The 26,586-nt window shown below is 59.3% G+C and overlaps 1 protein-coding gene across 1 annotated transcript in view; it reads left to right on the top strand.

The window, feature by feature from the left end:
• Positions 1 to 23,484, top strand: part of NUP210 (nucleoporin 210) — a gene marked incomplete at both ends in the record, with an annotated part of 68,527 nt that extends 45,043 nt beyond the window's left edge. Inside the window, 15 exons of the mRNA XM_080718227.1 lie at positions 2,961 to 3,041; positions 4,258 to 4,389; positions 5,636 to 5,794; positions 6,527 to 6,618; positions 8,069 to 8,243; positions 10,316 to 10,491; positions 11,760 to 11,980; positions 13,982 to 14,118; positions 16,384 to 16,507; positions 18,773 to 18,919; positions 20,013 to 20,263; positions 21,047 to 21,263; positions 21,932 to 22,027; positions 22,103 to 22,183; positions 23,384 to 23,484. Of these exons, the coding sequence (XP_080574353.1) occupies positions 2,961 to 3,041; positions 4,258 to 4,389; positions 5,636 to 5,794; positions 6,527 to 6,618; positions 8,069 to 8,243; positions 10,316 to 10,491; positions 11,760 to 11,980; positions 13,982 to 14,118; positions 16,384 to 16,507; positions 18,773 to 18,919; positions 20,013 to 20,263; positions 21,047 to 21,263; positions 21,932 to 22,027; positions 22,103 to 22,183; positions 23,384 to 23,484 (2,190 nt within the window). The remainder of the gene's footprint in view (positions 1 to 2,960; positions 3,042 to 4,257; positions 4,390 to 5,635; positions 5,795 to 6,526; positions 6,619 to 8,068; positions 8,244 to 10,315; positions 10,492 to 11,759; positions 11,981 to 13,981; positions 14,119 to 16,383; positions 16,508 to 18,772; positions 18,920 to 20,012; positions 20,264 to 21,046; positions 21,264 to 21,931; positions 22,028 to 22,102; positions 22,184 to 23,383) is intronic.
• Positions 23,485 to 26,586: the final 3,102 nt, after the last annotated feature.

The following is a 26,586-nucleotide window of genomic DNA, read 5'->3' as shown; positions in this document are numbered from 1 at the left end:
GCGTGGGGAAAGCAGCCTCCACAGCTTGACAGCCTCTTCTTTCCCAGGGTGCTGGTCCTCTTTGGCCCCCTGGAGCAGGGAGCTGGGAGCCCATTCCACTCCTGAGAGAAGTCTGGGGGTTCCAGACTCCAAGCAGAGCCGGCGCGGCGGCGCTTGCCACCTCAGCACTGGGGAGGCTGAGAATAGAGGATCGCGGTTCGCGGACAGCCTCAGCTACTTAGCGAGGCCCTTTGCAACTCAGTGAGATTCTGTTTCAAAAAGTAAAAAGAGCCGGGCGTGGTGGGCACGCTTGTCATCCCCGCGCTCGGGAGGCTGAGACAGGAGGATCGCGCGGGTTCGAAGCCAGCCTCGGCCACTTAGTGAGGCTCTCAGCAGCTCAGTGAGACCCTGTTTCCAAATAAAGTATAAAATGGGTCTGGGAGTATAGCCCGGAGGTAGAAAACCTCTGGGTTCTGCCCTCAGTACCACCAATAAATAAATAAATGAATAAAATAATAATAATAAAAAAGACTAAAAGATAGGGCTGGGGTGGGGGTAGCTTGGAGGTAGAATGCCCCTGGATTTCATTCCTAGTACTGCAAAAAAAACCCCACAAAAACCCCAAGGGAGAGCTGGGTGTGGTAGCATGTGCCTGTCATCCCAGTACTTGGGAGGCTGAGACAGGAGGATCAGAGGTTCGGTAAGGGCCTCTTGCAATTTTAGCAAGACCCTGTTTTATTTTATTTTTTTTTCTTTTTGGTGGTACTGGGGTTCCTGGAAGCCCTTCTACCTCCGGGCTACACTCCCAGACCTATTTTATATTCTTGAAACAGGGTCTCTTAAGCCAGGCGCAGCTGGCTTCGAACCTGCGCGATCCTCCCGTCTCCGCCTCCCAAGCGCAGGGATTACAAGCGTGCGCCACCACGCCCGGCCTCAAGACCCTGTTTTAAAATAAAAAATAAAATAGCAGCCAGGCGCGGTGGCGCACGCTTGTCATCCCAGCATTCGGGAGGCTGAGGCAGGAGGATCGCAGTTCACAGACAGCCTCAGCTACTTAGCGAGGCCCTCCGCAACTCAGTGAGACCCTGTTTCGAAATAATGAATTAGAAAAAGGGCGGGGGGTGGGGAGTTCAGAGGTAGACTGCTCCTGGGTTCCATCCCTGGTGCCACACACGAATGAATGAATGAATGAATGAATGAATGAATGAATGAATGAATGAGTGGGTCTGGGAGTGTTGCAGGTAGAAGGCCTCTGGGTGTGATCCCAGAACAGCAAACAAGATACAATCAGAGTAACAAACCCAAGGGCGTCAGGCCCTCCCTGCCGTCCTCTGCCCGGGTGCAGTGCAGAACCCCCAGGCCCCGCTCCGGCCTCCCCACACCCTGGCCTGCCAGGAGGCGCTCGTGGCGTGGCGTGCGGCTTGTCTGCGGGCAGGCTCTTCCCAGGTCTGCCGCCCGCCCCTCCTTCATCCAGCGCGGGGCCCTGGCCAAGCGCCTTTGAGCGCCTCTGAGCTCAGAGATCTCAGCTCAGCCGCTGCCTGCTGCCCTGGCAGGGCGGGGAAGGCCCTCCCCAGGCGGGCCGTGATCCCACGCTGAGTACTGGGTTCGCTGATTGACTCCTTTTGCCAGCAGTTTTCCCGGTGAAGCCCGAGTCTTTGTTAGTAGCAGGGGTGGTTCTGTGGATCGATTCCTTTGAAGACTCCAAGACAGTACTGAGCATGTCAAAAGTGCCCTGCTGGGTTCCCAGAGAGGACTTCTGGAGCCCGGGAGGCCCCGCTTTTATTCTCTGGAAAGTGACGGGGAGGCCGCCGTGCATGGTGTACACACCTGAGATGGCAGGATTGCAGGTTCGAGGGCAGCCTCAGCAACAGCGAGACTCGGCAAGACCGTTTCTAAATTAAAAATAAATAAGGGTGGCTGCCTCAGAGGTAGGATGCTCCTGGGTTCATTTTTGGTTCTACCAAAAGGAACAAGAGAGAGGGAGAGGGAGAGGAGAGAAGGAAAATCCTTTCACAAGCCAGGCACACAGCAGAGGCCTCCTGGCCCCCATCCCTCCTCTCCGGGGACTGATCCTTCTGATCCTGGGCAGGGGCAGACTGGGCCCCAGCTCCCCTTGAGCCCCGGAAGGTGGGGGCTCAGCCCGGGCCCCACATCCACGCTCAGCAGGTGATTCTGGTCCCAGTCTGCAGCCTGGCTTCCCATCCCGGGTCCCAGTCCGCACTCCAGGCCCAATAGATATCCAGGGCTGGCGGGGGGATGCCGAGCAGCCTGTGGCCGGCAGGAAGGAAGGGCGGGAACTGACTGAGCACCCAGCAGGTGCCGGGCTCGCCCGCGTCACGGGCATGAGCTGAGTGTGAGCCGTATCAGAAAAGCCGAGGGTTATTAGCCGGGTCTCATGGGAGTCAGTCACTGGGCACGGAGAGGCCCAGGCCTCTAATCCCAGCCCTCGGGAGGCTGAGGCGGGAGGGTCTTAGGCCAGAGGCCACAAAGCCTCAGCAACTTAGCACTGCGCTCAGTAACCTAGACCTTGTTTCAAGTAAAAAAAATAAGTTTTGCTGAGAGCTAACTCGGAGTGAAACACCCCTGGGTTTGATCCCCAGTATGCACGCACACGGAAGCTGGTAAAGCTAGCGTTGGGTTAGTTTAATAGGGGAATGGAGTTCAAGATGGAGGAGGTTATGAAGTCTACCTCATAACTCTGCCCAGCTCCCGCACTCATGCCACTACCCTGGTCACTCGGGGACAGGGAAGCTGGGCTTGGGTTGGAGGATCTGGGCCCCGTCCTAGAAGGGCCGCCCCAGGCGCTGTTCCCAGGTCCGCGGGGCCTGCCCTGAGGCCCTGCGTGGGGAGGTCTGCTGGCCCAGTGGGCGGTGTCTGGCGTTGGACATCGGGTGCCTCCGGCCGGCGGCTAAACACCAGCCCCTTCCCCTGGGGGAGCGTCCTGCCACCCCCGCAGCCCAGCCCCCGTGTGCCCTTCCTAGGACCTGGTGGAGGTGGAGGTCCTGCAGCTCCGGGCAGTGAGGATCCGCGCCCCCATCACACGGATGCGAACCGGGACGCAGGTGAGCCGGGAGCCCCAGGCTGGGAGGGCGCAGGCCCGAGTCCCGGCCCGAAGGAGCACCGCTGGAGCCCCCTCCTGGCGCTAGGACCGTCTTTCCTCCCCACTCCATCTGCTGCGCCCCTGCTGGTGCAACCTGGCGGCTCTGCCCAGGCTCAGTGCTCACCCCTCGGCCCGCATCTGCATCCTTCCCGTCACCTGCTCCCTTCCCCCGGGGGCACGCGGGTCTGTAGCACCTTCTCTGTGGCGTGCGCTTCACATATGGAGCCCATTCTGTGTTGAAAATAATCCCTGAGGTCCAGGTGATGGCACACACCTGTCATCCCAGTACCTGGGAAGCTGACACAGGTTTGTGGCCGGCCTTGGCAACTTACCAAGACCTCAGCAACTTATCGAGACCCTCAACCACTTCCTGAGACCTGGTTAAAACTAAAAAATCCAGGAGGGCTGGGGGTGTAGCTCGGAGGTAGAAGGTCTCTGAATTCCATCTCCAGTACCAAAACCAAAGAAGCACGGCCCAATCTCGGGTGAGTAGATCCACGCACAGAAAGCTTCGGGCGCAGCCCAGGGTCACACGCTGGGATGGCTGCCCCTTGGCGTCTGCAGGGTTGGCTCCAGGATCCCTGTGGATCCCGCACCCGGAGGAGGTTCGGATCCCTGATACAGGATTGCGGGTATTTGCATAGAACCTACGCAACCCTCCCGTGCACTTTACATCCTCTCTGAGTTACTTATAATACCTAATGCAATTTAACTGCTGTATAAATGGTTGTCAGACTCTATTGCTCAGGGAGTAATGACAAGAAGGAAAGTCTGCGCTTGCTCACTACGTTTTCTCCCCAACGTTTCCCACGCGTGGACGTGGAGCAGGGAGCGGGAGGGCTGGCGGGACCTCCCGTCCGCGTTCACCTCTGGCCGCAGCGCTGGCCCCGCGGACATGGCCTGAGAGAGCTAACGGACCCCCTGTGCCGAGTCCCGGCACGCTGGGGAACGGACTGTGTGCCCTAGCCACTAGGGATATCTGTCGCCCCCTGCGCCCTGGGACTCTGCAGAAATGGGCCAGGGGCTGCTCCCGCCCGCTCGCCTCATCTTACACAGCAAAGCTTCCTGACTCTGTCAGGCCCGGGCCTGTGGGGAAGGCGTGGGTGCGATTCTCACCGCAGGAAGGAGGCTCCCAGTACGGGGCCTCTGGCCGCCAAGGGCTCGGCTTCTCTCTCCAGATGCCTGTCTACGTCACCGGGGTCACCAACAGCCAGAGCCCTTTCTCTTTTGGAAACGCCGTGCCAGGCCTGACCTTCCACTGGTCCGTTACCAAGCGGGACGTCCTGGACCTCCAGGGGCGGCACCATGAGGTAACCACTGCAGCCCCCGGGTCGGCCTGCGCCGGCAGGGAGGTCCCCACGCTGTCCTCGGAGGGCTGCGTCTCCGTGTCACAGCTGCCGTGGCCCCTTTCTGCCCTCTTCCCAGCCTCACTGGGACTCCTCCTCCCAAGCACAGCACCACGTGGGCTCAGTGGGTGCATATTTCGTTTTCCATTGCGATACCAAAACACCAAGGCGGGGAACCTTATAAAGAGAAGCGGGCGGTTCCGGCTCACAGTTTGGGAGTTTTCAGGGGCGGCAGCGTGGGCCTTGCGGCTACATTGCAGTGTGAGGGCTGGCGTGATAGGAATATGTGTGACGAGAGGGAATGATTCTGTGATGAGGCAGGAAGCCGAGGAAACAGTCTTGCACGTGTGTGTGTGTGTGTGTGTGTGTGTGTGTGTGTGTGTGTGTGTGTAACCCAGGGACATTCTATCTCTGAGCTATACCCTCAGCCCTATTTTATTTTTTAGGTTGAAACAGGGTCTTGCTAACTTGCTAGCATTCCCTATGTTGCTGAGGCTGCCCTCGAACCTGTGGTCCTCCTGTCTTGGCCTCCCAAGTACCGGGATGACAGGCGTGAGCCACCATACCTGCTCACTCCTGTTTTTTTTGTTTGGTTTTGTTTTCTCTGCTCTCACAGGAACTAAGTAAGGTCTCCTGAGGTCCACGTTCATCCTTCCTAAGGATGGCGCCCTTGAGACCCGCAGTCCACCCCGCCCCTAAGGTCCCGGGACCTCTCCTGCCCACGCTGGGAACGGCTCCCAACACCCGCTCCCTTAGGAAACAAACCACCCCGGCTGTCACTGTAGGCAGCTCTCCTGTCAGAGGGCAGTCTCGTGGGAAAGTCTGGAAGGTTCCAGAGCGTCAGCGGGCATCGTCTGCAGCTGCTGACTCATTCTAAGATGGTGCCAGTAACCTGGCACTGTTTTTCTGTTGTTTTTTAATCCCAGAGGGCACGCTCCTTTCAGCTGTCTTGTTCAGGCCCGGCCTTTCCTGTGGCCTCGGAGCTGGCAGGGGCGCAGAGAGCCTTCTAGAGCTGCCTCGGAGCCGGGGGCTCTGTCATCCCAGCGCTTGGGAGGCAGAGAGGAGGGTCGCAGGTTCAAGGTCTCCCTCAACAACTTAGCAAGACTCTGTTTCCAAGTAAAAGGGGCTGGCGGCGTGCCTCGGGGGTAGAAGGCCCTGCGTTCCATCCCTGGTACCACAAAAGAGACAAACCGTTGGCCGTCTTCCCCAGGCGTCCATCCGGCTGCCGTCACAGTACAACTTCGCCATGAACGTGCTCGGCCGGATGAAAGGTCGCACGGGGCTGAGGGTGGTGGTCCAGGCGCTGGACCCCGCGGCGGGGCAGCTGCACGGCCTGGCCCGCGAGCTCTCTGATGAGATCCAGATCCAGGTGAGAGGACAGCCGCGCGGGAGAGGGTGACGAGGCCGGGGCCGCCTGTCCCGGGCCCGGAGCCAGGCTGCCGTGCTCCGCCGGGGCTGCACAGGAGCCCGCGTGGGCTCCGCGGGCGAGAGGAGGTAGACACGCCTAACCGCGTCGTCTGTCTTGGCCAGAGTGGCCACGTTGCTTTCTTCTCGGGTGGACAACCCGGCCCCCTCCAGCTCCCCACGCCGTCTCTCAGGCAGCCTCCAGGAAGCAGCTCGCACGTAGGATGGCTGGCTCGAGCCCCATTTTACAGAGGAGGAAATCGGGCTCCGGGCTCCGACCAGAGCCCAACGGCGGGGGATAGAGAGGCCGGTTCCCTCTGCAAAAGCCGCTCCGGCCCAGATGCCGGCGGGCAGGGCCGCAGTGCTTGGGCCCTTGGAGAGGCCAGCTGGTCTGATGAAAGCCGGTGGGGTGTTGGTTTCGAAACAAGGTTTGGCTGCGTAGCTGACAATCTCGCTAAGTTGCCGAGGCCGGCCTCGAACCTGCAGTCCTCTCTCGGCCTCCCATGCGCTGGGACTACAGGCGTGCACCACCCCACCCGGGGCCATTCGCTTCTCATCCCCAGCTACGCGGCAGGTGCTGGCGATGGTTTGGGCCGGCCCCGGCCCCTCGGCCCTGGCTGGTAGGCGGGGAGCAATTGCCTGGAGTGGACGCCGCCCCGATATGTCAAGGAAATCCAGTGTGGACTCTTTTTTCCAGGTTTTTGAAAAGCTGCGGCTGCAGAACCCCGAGATAGAAGCAGAACAAATATTAATGTCACCTAACTCATTTCTGAAGCTGCAGACAAACAGGTGCGTCTGGCTCCCTCCGTCATCAGCTGGCTCGGAGCCGCCCGCCGGCCGCTTGTCAACGTCCTCAGGAGCCGGCTCGGCGGCCTCCCCGCCTCTTGCGCCCCACTTCCCCTCCCCGCAACCTAGAAACCCTTACACCCGCTGCTGAAATCGGGCTTTAAGAGGGGAGAAGGGACTGACGTGGAAATGCTGACGTTTTCAAAGGCCCTGGGCTTTTAAGACCGGCCCCTCCGAGCGGAGCCCATGAACTAGCGAGCGCCGCCTCGCCAGGGCCTGTGGCACATGCGAACCGCGGGCCGCCCAGAGTGCGGGAGGAAAGCCGGGCCCTCAGCAAGGACCCGGGCGGGCGGAGAGGGGGCCGCGCCTTAGCTCTGCTTCTAGGCTGCGCAGATGTAATCCCCGCCTGTGAGTGGGGGGGTGCGGAAGGTGCCTTCACTTAAGTGGCACTTACCAGCTGTGGGCTCCGGGCCGCACGGCCAGTCACGTGCGTGTACACACACACACACACACACACACACACACACACACACGGTGTGTGCCCCCAGATGTGACTAAGTGCCTGGTACCTGTGAGGCCCCAGTACACAGAGATGAACAGCGTATCCACAAGGCGCCCTGGAGGAGGGTCGCAGGCAGCGGGCTGTAGGAAGATGCACAAGCCAGACATGGTGGTTTCCCGGGACTTGGGAGGCTGAGACAGGAGGATTGCAGGTTCAAGGCCAGCCTTGGCAAGTAGCAAGACTGTCAGTAACCTACCGAGACCTGTTTCAAAATAAAAATAAAGCCGGGCATGGTGGCGCACGCTTGTCATCCCCACGCTTGGGAGGCAGAGACAGGAGGATCGCGCAGGTTCGAAGCCAGCCGCGTGCGCTGGCTCAGGAGACCCTGTTTCCAAATAAAAATGTAAAAAGAGGTCTGGGAGTGTAGCCCGGAGGTAGAAGGGCTTCCAGGAACCCCAGTACCACCAAAAAAATAAAAATAAGATAGGGCTGGGGGTGTAGGTTGGAGGTAGAATGCCCCTGGGCTCCATCCCCAGCATCGTTAAAAAAAAAAAAGCCGGGTGTGGTGCCTCGCGCTTGCAATCCCAGTATTCGGGAGGCTGAGACAGGACTGTAGTTTGCCGACAGCCTCAACTACTTAGCGAGGCCCTTTGCAACTTAGTGAGACCCTGTTTCAAAATAAAATATAGGGCTGGGAATATAGAATGAATACCTCTGGGTTCCATCCCCCATATTGAAGAAAAAAAAAAGATGGACGGGCGGGCCAGGCGTGCTGTGCTGGCGCACACGTCCGATCCCAGTACCGGGAGGATTACAGGGCCACCCACGAAGGCAGCGCGTGGCTCTTTCCTACCGCCAGGAAGCACGAGGAGCCGCCGACGGCTGGGCCCTCGCTGGGGCCCTTCTGCACCGCAGCCCTCTGTAAACGTAGATCTGACCTGTTTCCTGCAGGGACGGCGCCGCCGCCCTTTGCTACCGCGTGCTGGACGGGCCCGACAAGGCGCCCGTCGTGCACACAGACGAGCGGGGCTTCCTGGTGTCCGGCGCTGGCATCGGGACGTCGACCGTCGAGGTGATCGCCCAGGAGCCTTTCGGAGTCAACCAAACCATCACCATTGCAGTGAAGGTACGGCCGGCCTTCGCCCTTCTCGGTTAATGAAAGCAGTAGCCCAGAGGTAGGTTTTTCCTCTCTCGGCTGCAGATTTCCCCGCTGCTGCTGAGGAATCGCAGGTGCGGACGCAGAGTGACGCAAGCCGGGCCTGGTGGGCCGCACCTGTCGTCCCCGGGCGGGAGGCTGATGCGGGAGGATCGCCATACACGCAGGACCCCGGGCGGGGCTCAGGGCAGAGCGCCCTTGGTTCAATTCCCAGAACCAAAAGGGAAAAAGGAAAAGACAGAAAAAGAAAATCACGCGAGGGCAAAGGCCCTAGATAAATCTTCGGCTGTCGGATTTGAAGATCCTTGGAGGTTTTTTTGCTTATTATCTTTTTTGGTACCGGGGTATTGAACCCAGGGGCATTTTGCCACTGAGCAGCACATCTAGCCCCACATTTTACTTACTCTTGGTACCCAGGGGAACTCTACCTCTCAGTTACACCCCCAGCTTGATTTTTATTTTGAAACAGGGTCTTGCTAGGTTGATGAGAGTTTTGGTATTTTCTGAGGCTGTCCTCGAACCTGTAATCCTCCTTTCTCAGCCTCCCAAGTACTGGAATTATAGGCATGTGCTACGACGCCTGGCCACGTTACTTATTTATTTATTTATCTGTTTATTTATGTATTTATTTAGTGTGTATGGTACTGGGGATTGAACTCAGGAACATTCTATCTCTGAGCTAAAACCCCAGCTCTGTTTTCACGTTTTATCTTGAAACTAGGTCTCACTAAGTTGTGGAGAGCTTCACAAGGTTGCTGAGGCTGGCCGTGAACCTGCCATCTTCCCGTCTCCGCCTCCCGAGTACTGGGGTCAGCTCGTGTGCCACCACGCCCTGTTCACGTTTTATTCATTCGTTTACATTTTGAAACAGGGTCTCACTAAGCTGCTGAGAATCTCATTAATCTGGAGAAGCTGGCCTTGAGCCTGTGATCCTTCTATCTCAGCCTCCCCAGTGCTGAGACTGCAGACTTGTCCCACCACACCCATGCCACCCTGGTTTTTGAGAGGAAAAGCAGTCAGTTGCTCATCCCAGGTCAGCGGGTCTGTGTTGAGCGCCAGCTGTATACCAGACACCTCTTTCTCAGAACTTTTCTCAGTGAACTTCAGAGTTTGGGAGCGTCAGCCCTTTGGCTGGGAGAGGTTTGCATCTAGAATCAGGATAGGTTTGTTTTTTTTGTTTTTTTGTTTTTTTTAACTGCAATTTATGGAGCCCAGCTTTAGAAATGGTTCCGGAAAAGCCGGGCGTGGCGGCCACGCGCGTCATCCCCGCGCTGGGGAGGCGGAGACAGGAGGATCGCGCAGGTTCGAAGCCAGCCGCACACGCTGGCTTAGGAGACCCTGTTTCCAAATAAAAATATAAAATAGGTCTGGGAGTGGAGCCCGGAGGGAGAAGGGCTTCCAGGAACCCCAGGACCACCAAAAAAATAATAATAATAAAATTAAAAATAATGCCGGGCGTGGTGGCGCACGCTTGTCATCCCCGCGCTTGGGAGGCGGAGACAGGAGGATGGCGCAGGTTCGAAGCCAGCCGCACACGCTGGCTTAGGAGACCCTGTTTTCAAATAAAAAAATATAAAATAGGTCTGGGAGTGTAGCCCGGAGGTAGAAGGGCTTCCAGGAACCCCAGTACCACCAAAAAAAAAAAAAAAGAAAAAAAGAAATGGTTCTGGAAAGCCCGACGCTCTCTCTCCTTGGTCTTCTGCCACCCACGTGGGTATCCTTTCTCCCCTAAATGCCCCAAGAGCCGTCTCCTCCTCCCTCTCCTCCCTCCTCCCTCCTCCTCCTCCCCCTCCTCCTCCTGAGAAAGTGAACATTCCCAGCCCTGGATATATTTTTATAATGCAAATAATTAACTCATTACTCAAAGTCATGGGTTTCCATCCTCTCCTCCCTCGGGAGCGGCCCACCACCCCGGAGGTGGGAGCCAAGCCCTTTCCCCTCCTGCGGCCCCCAAGTCATCCCCCACGCCGCTTCCCCGTGGGGCCCGTGTTGGGGGGCAGGCCGGTTTTCGGGGTCCTGACCCCCTGGCCGCCGCCCTGCAGGTGTCTCCTGTCTCTTACCTGAGGGTTTCCATGAGCCCCGCCCTGCACACGCAGAACAAAGAGGCCCTGTCGGCCCTGCCTTTGGGCATGACGGCGACCTTCACCGTGCGTTTCCACGACAGCGCGGGGGACGTCTTCCACGCCCACAACTCGCTCCTCCGCTTCGCCACCAACAGGTAGGCGCGGGCCGGGCCGGCTCCTCGCGGGCCGCGCCCTGGCTCGGTCGGGAAGGCTTCACGAGGGGCCCGGGCCACCGCAGAGGGGACGCCGCTCCGCTCCGCAGACCTAGGGACTTACGCGCTTTCCGAGGAAGCGGACTAGGCCGGGCGGCCGCACGGGGCCACGCGAGAGGCCCGGGAGCCGAGGGGAAGCGGCCGGGCCTCGGTCCCCGCAGGTCGGGTGGGGACGTCTGCCGGGCGGGAGACCTGCAGGGCCGGCCGCAGGGGAGACCTCGCGGCCAGGCTGTCGGCTCTGGCCATCATCCATGGAGGCGGGTCATCAGTTAGGAATCTGTAAACATCCATTAGGATAACTCCGCCACCTTCGAGCGCCCGCCCGCCCGCGGCCAGCACGGAGAGGACCTGTGCACGCGGGCGCGGGGCGAGGGCTGCCGGCAGCTCACTGGCTCCTCACGCTCGGCGCCCAGCCGTGTCGAGCTATCTGCCCGGGGCCACACAGCCAGGAATTGGGGGTTGAATCCCAGGCGCCATCCAGCGCCAAGTGGGGTCCTCTGAAGCTTTCTTTTTTGGCAACTCTTTTTGGGGGGAGCGGGAGAGACCAGGGGCTAAACTCAGGGGGCATTCTACTTCCCAGCTATCTCCCTAGCCCGATTTTAGTTTTTTATTTTGAAAGAGTCTTACAGAGTTGCCAGGGGCCTCTCTCAGTTGCTGAGACTGGCCTCTCACCTGCAATCCTCCGTCCTCAGCCTCCCAAGTACTGGGATGACCGGGTGCACCACCACACCCGGAGCGGCTGGCTGGTCTTTAAGGTCCAGCTGTGCCTCCGTCCTGACGTGTGGAGAGCGCTGCGGCTCGGCACCGGAGGCGGCCTGCCAGATGCTGGGGCCTTCTGGAGCGCGGTTGGGTCCACATGGCCCCAGCAGGCTGTGTGATTCTGGAGGTTGAGATCCTTGCCCTGGGGTTACAGAATCTCAGGATAGCTCCCTGGAGGAAGGAGAGGCTTGGCAGGGCCAGGTGCGCTCCGCCCTGCGCGGGCAAGCAGTCCTTTCCTCTCTGGCTGGGGCCGTGCCCTCGGACTGCTGTGCGGGGTGACGGTGCGCCCCTGCCCAGCCAAGGGCGTGGCTCAGTCCTGAGCGCAGGGAGGAAGTCGCCGCCCTCGGCCACCGCTCAGCAGCCTCCCTGGGGCAGCCTCCTGGAGCAGCGCCGCCCGCCCGGCAGCGGGCCTGGTGTGTCGCTCACCTGAGCCCGCCTCTCCCTGTCCCTAGAGACGACTTCGTGCAGGTCGGCAAGGGCGCCACCAACCACACGTGCGTCGTGCGTGCGGTCAGCGTGGGCCTGACGCTGCTCGGCGTGTGGGACACAGAGCACCCGGGCCTCTCCGACTACGTCCCGCTGCCGGTCCAGCAGGCCATCTCCCCGGAGCTGCCCGCAGCCGTGGTGGTGGGGGACGTCCTGTGCCTGACCACCGTGCTCCTGGGCCTCCACGGTGAGTGCCCCGGGCGGGGACCCCGAGGCCTGCATGGACGGGGTGACGTACAGTGTGCGGGGTGCAGCGGGGTCCTAAACCTGCTCCCAAGGCCCCTTCAGCCTGCTGGGGGGTTTTTGGTACTGGGGATGGAACCCAGGGCATTCTACCTCTGAGCCCCCCCCCCCCCGCAGCCCTATTTTTTATTCTTTATTTTGAAACAGAGTCTGAGTTGCAAAGGGTCTCACTAAGTAGCTGAGGCTGGCCACGAACCCGAATCCTCTTGTCTCTGGCTCCCAAATGCTGGGATTATAAGCGTGCGCCACCACGCCCAGCTTATTTTTTGTTTTGGGTTTTTTGTTTTTTGTTTTTTACAAATAAAATTGTGCTAGAGCCGAGCATGGTGGCACACACCTGTAACCCTGGTACTTGGGGGCTGAGACAGGAGGACGGCGAGGTTGAGGTCAGCTGCAGTGGACATAACGAGGCTCTACAACCCAGTGACGCCTGGTTTTTGTTTGTTGTTGTTGTTGTTTTGGGTTTTGTTGTTTCGTTTTTTGCGGGTCTGGGGATGGGACCCAGGGGTATTGTACCTCCGAGCTACAGCCCCTGCCCTATTTTTTATTCTAAACTTTGAAACTGGGTCTCACTAAGTTGCAGAGGGCCTCACTAAGTAGCCGAGGCTGGCCGCGAACCGCCATCCTCCTGTTTTGGCCTCCTGAATGCTGGGATGACGAGCGTGCGCCACCACGCCCGGCTGAGACCTTGTTTAAAAATAAAAAAATAAAAATAAAAAAGGGCTGGGTGTCTAGTTCAGAGGTAGAACGCTCCTGAGTTCAATCCCTATACCATGCACACAAATGCACACATGCATACATGTACACACACAAACACACACACACACACACACACACACACACACACACACACACACACAGTGTTAGAACGCAGCTACCTCCTTCCTGGAGGGCCGGGCTGAGCGACACTGCCGTGGCCACGGCCACGGTTTTGCTGTCCTGGGCTTTTCAGACACGCCTCGCGGCGCTGCTCTCGGCGGCTGTGCGGTCGGTCGCGCCCTGCTCGTGGGCCGCGCCCTGCCCCGCGCTGTCCGATCCGATCCGGTAGCCTCTCGCACGGGAAGGCTTGGCGTGGCCCCTGCGGCCGGGGACCGAATCCGTCACCTTGATGGATCGCGCGGCCGCCGCGCCAACAGAGCCGCTCTGGGACGCGGGAGCAGAGCGCGGGCGCGGGCAGCCGGGGCTTGCGCGATGGAGCTGCGTGTGCCGCCCGACAGCCGTCTCCCGCACAATGGCCTGCTTGCTGCTTTTCCAAGTAGCTTGCTTTTTTCTTTTTCCTCCCACCTCATTCATTCATTTAAAAGGGAAATTAAACGGTACCTGTAAAGACACACGGATACGGTTGGCCAGAAATAGAAGCGGTGGTTCCGTTCCTTCGTGGCATTCATTGCATAATGTGGCTGACTCTGAACCCGAGCGCTGGCTGCTGCCGGCTGTGCTTGACACGCGCTCTCGGGTCGCTAAAGAGGAATCCGTCATGAGCGGGGTGGAGGGAACCGCGCTGCGGGCCCGCGGAGGGCTGCCTGGAGGGGCAGCGCCCAGCCCAGGCCCAGAGCAGCGAGGCAGGCAGCGCCTCCGTACAGGCCAGGAGGATGCCGGGCATGGAGTGCACCCCTGCTATCCAGTACTTGGGTGGCTGAGACAAGAGGATCATCAGTTTGAGGCCAAGCCTCATCGATTGAGTGAGACCCTGACCAACTTAGCAAAACCCTGTTTCAAAATAAAAAGGGCTTGGTGTATAGCTCAGAGATAGAATGCCTCGGTTCAGTCCCTACTACAAAAAAAAAAAAAAAGATAAAGCATTGCAAATAGGGGGACTTAGTGGCCAGAGGCAGGCTGCCGGCTTCCCCGGAGGCCAGTAAGCGAGCCCCTTTTGCAGCGGCCGGTACCAAGGCCGCACAGTCACCGGTGCGGGGAGGCGGCTGACATCGGCTCCCTCTCCTAGGTGTCTCGGGAACCTGGAGCTCCTCCGCCAACCACATCCTGCACGTGGACCCCAAGACGGGCGTGGCGGTGGCCCGGGCTCTGGGATCCGTGACGGTGTACTACGAGGTTGCTGGGCTCCTGAGGACCTTCAAGGAGGTAGGCCCGGGGCGGCCAGAGGCACGGTGGCTCCGCAGCTGGAGGTGTGGCCGCCCCTCTGTGCTCACAAACACGCACTCTTTAAAAAGTTCAGCTGTCAGCGGGTGCCGTGGCACAGCCCTGAAATCCCAGTGCACGAGGATTGCTGGTTGGAGGCCAGCCCTCGCAGCTTAGCAAGTTTCTGTTTCAAAAATAAAAATATAAAAGACAGGAGTGGGTTGTAGCTCGGCAATAGGATGCCCCCAGGCTCTCAGTCCCAGTTACACACGCGCACACACGCGCGCACACACACCTCAGAGTTGTTGTGTCCCGGGGAGCTGGTTCCAGGCCCCCCGGGGAGATGGAAACCTGCAGATGTTTAAGTCCCTGGTATACATTATGGCGTAATATTAAATATAACCTACGTATGTCCTCCCGTCCATATTAATCCTTAACCCGCTATGGGTGTCCCCAGCTCCCCCCGCTCTCAGGGCTCCCGGGACCGCGGCTGCGGTCACAGGCAGCGCCGTCTGCAGCGGCCGCCCGCACGGCTCAGCACGCGGTGTGCGAGCCATCGGGTTAAACTGCGGGGGTCGATTCAGCACACGCTGCTCGAAAAATGAAGCGCATTTGGAACGCGGCCAGACGCGGCTCGTTGATTCATCCGCGGCTGGAGAGGAACACGAGGGGGGCTCGCACCTCAGAGCCCAGAGGCGGCTGGCGGCGGGGGGCTCGGCCTGGCGCCCGCACACAGCCCGGACCCCTCGGGGGCGCACCGCCCTGGCGGCCGGGCGCCCCTCACACCTGCGTCAACGGGGAGACGAGGCTCCGCGACCACAGGGAACCGTCCGCATCTGAGTGTGCGGGCGGCAGACCCCAGACCCCAGGCACAGAGACCCGGACTCACCTCGCCGGCTCTAGCAGAGGGCTCCTGCGGCCCACCCGTCTTTTTCTTCCCCTCCCTCCCTCCCTCCCTCCCGTCTTCCTTCCTTAGCCCAGGGTCATTCTTCCTCTGAACTAGACTCCCAGCTTTTGTATTTTTGTTGTTGTTGTTGTTTTGAAACAGTCTCGCTAGGTTGCTAAGGGCCTCACTACATTGCCGAGGCTGGCCTCGGACTTTTGATCCTCCCGTCTCAGCCTTCTAAGCGCTGGGATTACAGGCGTGCGGCATCAGGCCCGGCCCACCCTTCTTTTTCTTTCTTTTACATCCCTCCCTCCCTCCTTTTTCTTTACGAACTAAGCCTTTATTCCTTGTTGCAAGTAAAGGTGAGTTGGTTGCTTTTTCTGTGATCAGTCAGAGTACAAATTCACTCCTCATCAGACTCCTCCGGCTTACCCAGGCGTGGGGCCGCAAGCTTGTCATCCCAGTCCTTGGCTCTGGCGGCCCTGGGAGACCGTGGGTGCAGAGTGCCTGGGCCAGCAGGGTGCAGGAAAAGTGTCCAGAGCCCGTCACAGAAGCTGCAGGCCGCCCGGGGCAGGCAGGAGGTGGGGCTGGCCGGGGCCTCGGTTGGTCCCCAGGAGGCTGTGCTCCGGCGCAGGAGCCCCGCTGAGCGTGGAGGTGACCAGGGCCCCTCCACTGCACATCGGCCACAGCCCCGAAGGCGGGGCTCTGCACAGGAGTGCTGCCATCCCTGTTTGGGGGTGCCCTGCCTCGAGCTGGTGAAGGCAGCGGGCCTGGGGGGGCCGCGCAGGAGGGTCAGGCGCACACCAGCGGGGGAGGCGTGCTGTGCGTCTGGCCAGTTCTGGGATGGGCCGAGCACAGCCGGGGGTGGGGGAGGCATCCAGTCAGCCAGACTGAGGGCTTTCAGTCTCCGGCCCGGGCCGTGTGAGTGTGCGTGTGAGTCAGATCGATCCACTCTGAATTCAGGAGAATACGCTAACATAGGACCCTCGGAGATAGTTAGCCAGCTCTGCACAGAGACAAGGCCGCGGCTACTGGAGGGACCCAGACCTGCAAGATCGCAGCCCGGCCGGGCACGGTGTGCACGCAGGCCATCCCAGTGCCCGGGAGGCTGAGACAAGAGGATCTCAGGCTTAAGGCCAGCCTCAGCAAATGAGCGGGCCCCTGTTTCCAAATAAGAGGGTTGGGGTTGGAACTCAGAGGCGGAATGGCCCTAGTTCCAGCCTCGGTACTGATCGGGGAGGAAACGAGGCACCGGGCTCTGAGCCTGGGTTTGGGCGCCCGGCGACGGTAACACTCGTGTCACGGGCTGCAGGGTGAAGTCCCAGCAGCCTAGCACGGGCCAGCACCCAGGATCACTCAGCCGGGTGGCCTTCTCTCCCTAGATCGTGGTCAGCGCCCCTCAGAGGATCGCAGCCCATCACGCCCACCCTGTGCCCTCCAGCTTCCAGGAGACCACGGCCTCCAAAGTGATCGTCACCGTGGGAGACAGAAGCTCTAACCTCAGAGGTCGGCGTGAGCAGGGCTGCGGTGTGGGGAGGGCCCCGCCGGGCGGGGGGCAGCGAGGCGGCCTCGTGTGTACCGGCAGGGCCTTCATCCATGGGGTGTGCGTGGACCCGTGCGTGTGGGGGGACGTACCACGGGGCCTCGGCATGGAGGGCCAGCGCTCTGCCGCAGAGCTGCACCCCAGCTCCCACTTTTCCTCACACCCCTCCTCACTCCATCCGCAGAGCAGCTTCGGACCCAGCGCGTCCTCTCCTTCAGCTTTTTTTTTTTTTTTTTTTGTACTGAAGATGGACCCAGGGGCATTCTACCTCCGAGCTACACTTCCAGCCCTATTTTTTTATTTTTTATTTGGAAACAGGGTCTCACTGAGTTGCAGAGGGCCTCACTAAGTAGCCGAGGCTGTCTGCGAACCGCCATCCTCCTGTCTCAGCCTCCCAAGTGCTGGGATTACAAACATGCGTCCCCACACCTGGCACCTTCAGCCTTTTAAAAATGGGAGTTCTCAGCCGGGCGTGGTGGGCGCGCTTGTCATCCCCGCGCTGGGGAGGCGGCGGAGACAGGAGGACCGCGCAGGTTCGAAGCCGGCCTCAGCTGGCTTAAGAGACCCTGTTTCCAAATAAAAATATAAAATAGGTCTGGGAGTGTAGCCCAGAGGTAGAGGCCCCTGGGTTCCATCCCCAGTACCACCAAAATAAATAAATAAATAAAATGGGAGTTCTCTGCAAGCGAAACCAGCAACAGGGGAGCTTCGTAAGAGTCAGCTCCCACGCAAGGGCTGCTTTTGGAGTCAGAAGTGTGATTTCAGCCTTGGGGCTTCGGAATGAAGCAGGCCCGATTTTACCACCATTAGTGCCAAAAGGGAATGCCTAGCGGGGCCGATCGCTGGCTTCGATTTGCCTCTCCCAAGGCAGACCTGGCGCACTCCACCTCATCCCCGCGCTGGACAGCACCTGCCAGAGCAAACAAGTCAGTCCAGGCCATCTTGCTTATGGTTTTCTCCTTAACTGACCGTTGTGGTTCATGGAACGGTTGTATATGTACGTAACTGGGGATGGAACCCGGGTGGCTCTACTCCGAGCTGCGCCCTCCGCCCACTTTGTAAGTTTCTGGGACAGCCTCTCACTAGGCTGCTGACAATCTTCCCAAGTTTCTGAGGCTGGCCTTGAACCTGCAATCCTTCTGTCTCGGCCTCCCCAGTAGTGAGATTATAGGCGAGCACTGCCACGCGCGACTTGGAGCGGACTTAGGACATCCCAGCAGTGTGTCTTCTACGTCGCTGCACGTAGACAGAACCGGGCTGTTGCCGAAACCGTACTCAGTGTATTTGGGAAGAATTGCTGCCCGTCCCGTGTCTGCAATGAACCTCCCCTGCTGAAAGGAATTAGCAGGCTGGGCCCATCTGCTGGGCCCCTGGAGGTGGGAAATTCTGATCTGAAGTTACCCAGCACTCGTAATGACCCATTCCTCTATATAACATATCCTTGGCTTTAAAAAGCCATGGCCCTTAGCTGGGCGCGGTGGCGCACGCCTGTCATCCCTGCGCTGGGGAGGAGGAGACGGGAGGATCGCACAGGTTCAAAGTCAGCCGCGCTGGCTTAGGAGACCCTGTTTCCAAATAAAAATATAAAAATAGGTCTGGGAGTGTAGCCCGGAGATAGAAGGGCTTCCAGGATCCCCAGGACCACTCACACACACACACACACACACACACACACACACAAAGCCACGGCCCTTTGGGCACAGTGGCCCAGAGTTGAGATAGGTAGATTGCAGGTTTGAGGCCAGCCTCAGCAACTTAATGAGACCCTATTTCAAGATAAAAAAAATAATACAATAGAGCCGGGGTGTAGCTCAGAGGTAGAATGCCCCTGGGTTCAATTCCCAATACCACAAAGGAAAAAAAAAACAGGCCCAGCTGGGCACCGTGGTACATGCCTGTAATCCCAGTACTTGGGAGGCTGAGGCAGGAGGATTGTAGGTTTGAGAACAGCCTCGGCAACTTAGTGAGAGAAAATGTTTCAGAAATATAAAGGGCCAGGAGTGTATCTTGGAGGTCGAGTGCCCCTGGGTTCAATTCCCATTATCACAAAGCCACGGCCCCCTCACCAGGCTGGGCCACCGCAGGCTTCCTGAACAGAGGGAACATGGGGTGCCGGTGCCGTTTGCAGCCTGGCCCTCCCACGGGCCTGTTCTCACGCTCGGGTTTTAACCGGGTCGGGTGTGGTGGCCACGGCGCCGCCAGCCCCTTCTCTCCCCTTCGGCCTCTAGGTGAATGCTCTCCCGCCCAGAGGAACGCCATGGAGACCTTGCGCCCCGAGTCACTCATCAGCTGCCAGCTCCGCTTCAAGGAAGAGGTCTTTGACTTCCTGGCGCGGGACGTGTTCAGCGTGGAGTCCGGCTTTGATGCAACGCTAGGTAAATATGCAAGGATTTGAGAGTGTAAATAGGCTCACCGTGACCCTGCCGGCTGGACGTCCAGGGTGTCAGCCCTGTGGCTCCCGGGGGCAGGCCTTCCTGAGCTGGGTCGTGGCTGTCCAGTATACCCACACCCAGCAGAGAGGATGCGGAAGACGTGTTGACGCTGGGCGTCTCAGCACTGGGGAGGCTGGGCCAGGAGACTCTGAGCCGGCCTCGGCGACCTCACCAGCATCAGGCGGGCGTGGTGGCGCACGCTCGTAATCCCAGCATTTGGGAGGCCGAGACAGGAAGATCGCTGTTCACGGACAGCCTCAGCTACTTAGGTCCTTTGCAACTCAGTGAGACCTTGTTTCAAAACAAAGAATAAAAAATTGGGCTGGGGGTATAGCTCGGAGGTAGAATGCACCTGGGTTCCATCCCCAGTACCACACACAAAAAAATAAATTACCAAAGGGCTGGGAGTGTAGCTCAGAGGTAGACTGCCTCTGGGTTCAGTCTCCTGCGTGCACGCGCACGCACATGCACGCACACACGCACACACACACAGGAACATGGTAAAGTCTTCTAGAATCCCTGCCATCCGACTTTGGAATTCAGGCTGCCCTCCGCAGAATGGGAGCACTGGTGCCGTGGCCCACCTCTCTCCCCACATGGTCAAGAGGAATCTAGACAGGAGGGTGTTTGTTGAATGGTCCGGGCCCTTCAGGAAGCTTGCCGGAGCGGAGCAGCTCCCGGCTCAGAAGACCCGGGCGCCGCCACAGGCAGGCGCGAGGGCTGGAGTGCTCACCGCCCACCACGGCCAGTGAGGGTGGCTGCCGTCTAGAGGTGTTGCGGGGCTCCTGCAGGCACACTGGGTGCTGGACCCAAGCTTGGGGGCTGGCAGCAGGTAACAGCAAGTAGGGCCTTGCCCAGGGGCTCCTAGCAGGTATGGCCACGCAGAGAACCCAACCCGGGTCCCAGGCCCCAGGATGGGGCGTCTTCTGAGGCCCCGCCTACTCGGGTTGGGGCGCTGGGCTGGCTGGGGAGGAGGCGGAGCCCACGGGGTTCAGGTGCTGGCGTGGGCAGGGCTGAGACACGCTTGTCTCCGCAGGCCAGTACCTGTGCTGGGTCACGATGCACGCCTTGACGGACAGGCAGCTGAAGCGCTTGAGCACGAGGAAGACCACCCTGCTGGTCACAGCCTCCGTCCCCGGCGGCCACTTCTCAGCCGAGAAGGTGGGAGCCGAGGTGCCCTTCAGCCCCGGGCTCTACGCCGACCGGGCCGAAATCCTTCTGAGCAACCACTACAACAGCGCTGAAGTCAAGGTCTTCGGGGCCAAGGAGGTCCTGCAGCAGCTGGAGGTGTGTGCGCAGGGCGTTCAGAGACCCGCACGCAGGAGAGGGAGCACGAGAGGGAGCACAGACACCGGGCTGTGTGGCTTTAAAATGAAAAGATCACATCTCGGCCGGGAGTGGTGACCCCTCCCTATCCCCAGGGCTTGGGAGGCTGAGACCAGAGGATCACACGTTGAAGGCCAGCCTCAGCAATTTAGGGAGGCCCTTTGCAACCTAGACTCTATTTACAAATAAAAACTAAAATAGCTGGGCGTGGTGGCGCACGCTTGTCATCCCCGCACTCAAGAGGCAGAGACAGGAGGACCACGCAGGTTCGAAGCCCCTCACTGGCTTAAGAGACCCTGTTTCCAAATAAGAATATAAAATAGGCCGGGGAATGTAGCCCGGAGGTAGAAGGGCTTCCATCCCCAGTACCACCAAAAATAAGTAAATAAATAAAATAGGGGTGGAGGTGTAGTTCAGTGGTAGAATGCCCCTGGGCTCAATCCTTAGTACAACATAATAATAATGTCGACACAGCCCTGGGTTATAATTCGCTGGCATCAGCTTGTCCTTTCCTTAAAGCCCAGTCTCGACAGTCCCTCCTGGCTCTGCAGACCACGTGCTATCAGTGGAGAGTCCCAGGGCTCCGTCCCGGCCTCGGAGGTGTGACCTGGGCAGGGGTCCCCTCCCGAGCGCTTCGGGCCCTCATGGAAGCCCAGTCTGCCTGGCTGGAAGCGCCGCGGCATCTTCCGCCAGAGAGGCGCTGGGAGCCCCTGTCCTGCTGGCCCAACCCTGCCGTCTCCTCAGGTCCAGTCCGGGTCCCCTGCGGTGCTGGCCTTCGCAAAAGAGAAGTCCTTCGGGCCGCCCAGCTTCGTCACGCACACGATCGGCATCTCCGACCCCACGGCCGGCAGCCAGGGCCCTCTGTCCACTGCCCTGACTTTCTCCAGCCCGGCGACCAACCAGGCCGTCACCATCCCGGTCAGGGTGGCCTTCGTGATGGATCGCCGCGGGCCTGGCCCTTGTAAGTTGCAGGACATCAACTGGGGCCGCCCTGGGCGGGGAGGGACGGCCGGCTGGTTAGGTCACTGCGGTGTGAGGAGTCACAAGCGCGAGGTGACAGCCTCTGACTGTGAGCACACGGTCAGCTCCTAGCCAGGCGCCCAGCTCCCCCGGGACTGGGGCCAGGCACCGTGGTGCACACCTGTGATCCTGGCGCTTGGGAGGCTGAGATGGGAGGATTGTGGATTCCAGGCCAGCCTCAGCAACTTAGACCCTGTTTCAAAGTAGAAAGTAAAATAGGGAAGCCAGGCAGGGTGGCGCACGCTTGTCATCCCAGCACTCGGGAGGCTGAGACTGGAGGATCGCGGTTCGCGGCCAGCCTCGGCTCCTTAGGCCCTTTGCAACTCAGGGAAACCCTGTTTCAAAAACAAAAAATAGGGCTGGGGTGTAGCATGGAGGTAAAATGCCCCTGGTTCTATCCCCAGTACCACAAATAAAAAGTAAAACAGGTCTGGGGGTGTGGCTCTGAGGGAGACCAGCCTGGGTTCAGTCCTCAGGGATGACTACAGGACCTGGGCACCGCCGTCCTGGGGCGGGGCTGTGGGGCCCTGCGCACGGCCGGCTGGGCACGGGAGCCGTGGGGCGGCGCCAGCCCGGCCATTCGCTCACTGGCCTCTCCCCTGGTGGCAGACGGAGCAAGCCTCTTCCAGCACTTTCTGGATTCCTACCAAGTCATGTTCTTCACGCTCTTCGCCCTGCTGGCCGGGACGGCCGTCATGATCATAGGTGAGCTGGGGCCCGGCTGGGCTCGGCCCCGCCCGCCCGCCCGCCCGCCCGCACTCACGCACCCCATTGTTGCAGCCTACCATACAGTCTGCGCGCCCCGGGAGCTCTCGCCGCCCGCCCTCACGCCCCAAGCCAGCCCTCGGCACGGCGCCCACTGTGAGTACCGCACCCAGGCCGCACCCTGGGTCTCAGCAGCCTGTGCCCTGGCAGGTGGGCAGCGGCCCAGTGGGCTCAGGCAGGTGCCATCTGCAAAGGATTCCCCGCGGGCTCTGAGAACCTCTCGGTACTGCGAGTGCTTTTCTGACTCCAAGACACGCTCTGGGCCCTCTGCCCGAGGGGTTTCCAGACAGAGAAGGCCCAAGCCACACGTCTAGAGCCCGCAGGGAGACCCCAGAGGCACCTCTCCTGGAGCGGGACTGTGGCACCGTGCACTGGCAGGCCTACACAGCTGTGCGCAGCGGCGCTCCGCGCTCCTGATTCTCTTTCAAGAGTTCTCTCCCTTAGCCGGGCACGGGGCACGCGCGTGATCCCAGGACTTGGGAGGCTGAGACAGGAGGATCGCAGTTCGCGGCCAGCCTCGGCTACTTAGGCCCTCCGCAACTCAGTGAGACCCCGTTTTAAAATAATGAAAAATAGGGCTGGGTGCAACTCAGAGGTAGAGTGCCCCTGCCCTGGGCTTTATCCCCAGTACCACCAAAAAAAAAATCTGTCTCCCACATGTGGAATCCTTGATGTAATGTCTGCTGACCATCTGCATGGACGGGCATGCAAAGGGCTTTTGTTTTTACACAGGTGTCCCCCCCCCCAGCCCCACCGCTAGCCCTGTTTTTGTTTTGTTTTGATACTGGAGACTGAGCTTGGGTGGGTGCATTCTGCCTCCAAGCTACACCCTCAGGGCTATTTATTCCTTTTTTTTTTTTTTTTTTTTTTTTGCGGTACTGGGGATGGAACCCTGGGCCATTGTACCTCCAAGCTACACCATAGCCCTATTTTTTAGTCTTTTTATTTTTTGAAACAGGGTCTCACTGGGTCATGAAGGGCCTTACTGAGGAGCTAAGGCTGTCTGCGAACCGCGATCCTCCCATCTCAGCTTCCCAAGTACGGGAACACAGCCCTGCGCCACCGCACCGGCTCTCTGATTTACCCTGAAGTTGCTGAGGCCGGCCTCAAGCCGAGATCTTCCTGTTCAGCCTCTGGGGTGCTGGGACTACCGGCGTGTGCCACCGCGCCTGGCTGAGGGTGGCTTCGGGAGAAGGGCACGGTGGTACAGAGCCGGCCATCTTCCTGGGGACGAGATGCCCCCACACCCTGGGCCCCGTCGTCAGCCCTCGGCTCACCCTCCTCTCTCCTCCCCAGATGCGGCATCTGCAACACCCGCCTTTCTCAACGCGCTGCCTCCTGGTCGCAAAGCCAGCCCGCCCTCGGGACTCTGGAGCCCGGCCTACGCCTCCCACTAGCCAGCAAGCGGGCTGGCAGGGCGACAGCGACGGCCGCTGCCTGGCACGCGCTGGACGGGGCCTGGAGCTGGGCCCCGCAGCCTCGGAGCCCAGAGCCCGCGTCACGCTCTTATTTCCCTCGTACCCATAGGAGTTTGAAGTTTGTTTTTATTTTCCTTCCAAGTCTTCCAGAGCCAAGGCTTTTTGACCTATTTCTTTATGCATGGTCATCTAGAGTTTCTGGACACCGTGCGTGTGGTTGTGTTTTTATTTTCTGAGCATCGCTAAACAATCCCTCCACTCAAGCCGGGCGTGGTGGTGCGCACCTGTAAACCCAGTACTTGGGAGGCTGAGAAGGGAGGATCACAGGTTTGAGGCCAGCCTCAGCCACATAGCGAGGCTCCCAGCAACCTAGTGAGACCCTGTTTCAAAATTAAAATAAAATAGGGCTGCGGGTGTAGCTTAGAGGTAGAATTCCCCTGGGTTCATTCCCCAATACCAAAAAAAAAAATTTTTTTTTCTCTATTCTTAACTTTGGAGCAGTCAGAACTCTGAGGAAAAACTTCCTGAAGATGATGTGACTGTCGTGGTCTCAGGGAAAGGACTTCCTAGTTACTTTTGGGGCTCGGGAGAAGGGTGTGCTGCGGGGACGGAACCCGGGGCCTCGCACGGACGGAGCCAGCCTCGGCCCTTTCTATGAGTTTGTTTTTAACCCTGTGAAAACGTACCTTTTCTCCTAGTGGGGCCGCTGCTAGGCAGCGCAGGGACGGCGGGGTGGTCCCTGCTGTCCCCGCCGCTGCGCCCGGAGCCCCTGCATAGCTGAGCCTGGTCATTGTGGAGTGGACGCTGGGAGGCGACTGACCCCCTGCGGTCACCGTCAGAGACAGCATTCTCGGTGGCCCTGTTGTCGAGACACCCCACGGACATGGCTCCTGCCCCGCCAGGGTGGGCACTTTGGCCGGGGGCGTCTCCCGCTCTCCCTGTGTCGCCAGCGCGGGGACCTTCTGAGATTTCACCCCTGGAAAGCGTCCTTGAGCCAGCCAGGGCGGCGACCCGGCGCCTGTCCCGAGAGGCCGCCTGGTCCGCTGCCGCCCAGCCCCGGCCTCTCCTGAACCTCCTTCCCCACCACACTGCAGACCTCAGCCCACCTGAGCCACCGCCTGCCGGCCGCTGCCCTAGGACCCGGCCCGGCCGCGAGCCACAGGCCGGGCGGCCTTCCACGCGTCAGCCGGGCCGGGGCGGCAGCTCTCCGAGCCCGAGGGCGCATGCCTTGCCTGTTACTTGAGCACCAGCGGACAAGCCGGTGCCAGCCGGGCCGTCCTCCTCCTTGGTTTACGTAATAAAGCTGTGTCGTTTCCTAAGAGTAGCGTGTGTAGCGTTGAAATTGAGCAGGGGTCGCGAAGGAGGTAAACCCCAGCCCGGTTATCAAAGCGGCTTTAGTCATCCAGCGCCTTCGGGCGGGTCGGAGGAAGGGGCCGAGGAGCCACGCGGGCAGCAGAGTCGCGTGACGGAGCGGGAGTGCCCGATACTGAAAGGGGGGGAGGCTGGGTTGGGGCTAGCAGTGTGGGAACGCCGCGTCTCGACACCCGGAGTCTCGCGCGGCCTCCGATTCTGGCTTCCGGGGTTCCCCCTCCCGGCCCCACTACAGAGTCGTGTGGGGCAAGGGAGGGGCCCGGCCTGTCATCCCGGCCTTTTGGGGATAATGGGCGAAGACCGAGTCCGTAACTGCTTCCCGCCGTCGGGGGGGCGTGGCAGGGGCCCCTGGCCCAGGAGACGTCAAGTCCTCTGGAAGTGGGCAGGTGGGAGTATGGCTGCAGTTGGAATTGATTGGAGGTTGCCCTGGACAGCTCAGTAATTTGCATTCGAATAAACTCTAACAGACGACCTATTACAAGAAAAGGCAAATCGTGAGAATGGGTCCCGGGGAAGGAAGGAGCCCGTCCAGATATGAGGTCGATTGTCACTATTGTGTTTTTAGATTTTCGCTTGAGCTGGTCAGAGTTTAGACCTTTTTCTTGGTTAGACCAGATTTATTAATATAATAGCATTTTTTCCTGAGAAAGAGACGTGCACCACCCTTTTTTTTAGCAGTCTTCTCCATTAGAACAGATTCATTAATGCAATAGCAACATTTTCCCTGAGAAAGATACACACCGCCCTTCTCAGCAGTGAGTGGGTTTGGGTCAGTCGGGTCAAATGGAAAACATGCTGTTGGGTCAGGAGCCTCAGAAACGGGTTTTAGAGAGTTTTATGGCTGGCTGGCATCCGGAGAGGGAGAGCACCGCACTATATAGACAAGTGGACCTGCTGAATAAAAGCATTAAAGAGAATTATGCCAAGAAAAATGGGGCTTAGTGGGCACCAACACCGTCAAGAGAATCTGTGACGAGGCTGTAGTCACGGAGCCCTTTCCAGCAGAGTAAGGTGGTGCCAGTTGGGGTCCCCCAGCAGCGTGGCTGCGGTAGGTGGGGTGAGGATCACGGTGAAGGCCTGGGAGACCGGCCCAGGGCTCGGGATGTAGTGCAGTGGTTGAATGACCCTGGGTTTAGTCCCCAGCACCTACCTAAATAAATAAATTTTTAAAAAGCTGGGAGTGTAGCTTCTCTACCTCAGGGTGGTGCAATGACCCTGGGGTCAATCCCCAACACCTACCTCAAAAAATTAAAAAAGGCACGTTGGGTGGATGGCGAGCAGGAATACAGCTGGAAGCAACTAGGTCTTCCCAGCAAACACACCTGAGAAGGCACGTTGACGAAACAAAGGGACACGGCAGTTTAGTTTTCTGTTCCCAAAAGAACAGCTCGCACCCTCTAAACCGTGCCAGAAAAATGCTTTTAGCACCGTTTAGCGCTGAAAATACAGTATGGCATATAGATTTTTTTTCCCCCACTATAATTTCTGAGTTTGACCAAATATTAACTCCCTTGGTTTCCCTCGCTCGGTCTCTGACCGTGTGTGTGTGTGTGTGTGTGAACTCACCCGCACATGTCCTGCATCTTTGTGGAAATTCTGGAAACGCTGCATTTGGGAGTCTGATACACTGGCCGGGAGAAAGCACAGAAATCTACCCATCCCGGAGCGACTGACCTGCAGCCGCGTGTCTAGAGGAGAATGCATAACGTT

Source organism: Muscardinus avellanarius (assembly GCF_963383645.1).
Source record: "Muscardinus avellanarius genome assembly, chromosome: 22".
Classification (NCBI taxonomy): Eukaryota; Metazoa; Chordata; class Mammalia; order Rodentia; family Gliridae; genus Muscardinus; species Muscardinus avellanarius.
The sequence above is the reverse complement of the archived record's forward strand: the minus strand, read 5'-3'. Positions and strand labels throughout refer to the sequence as shown.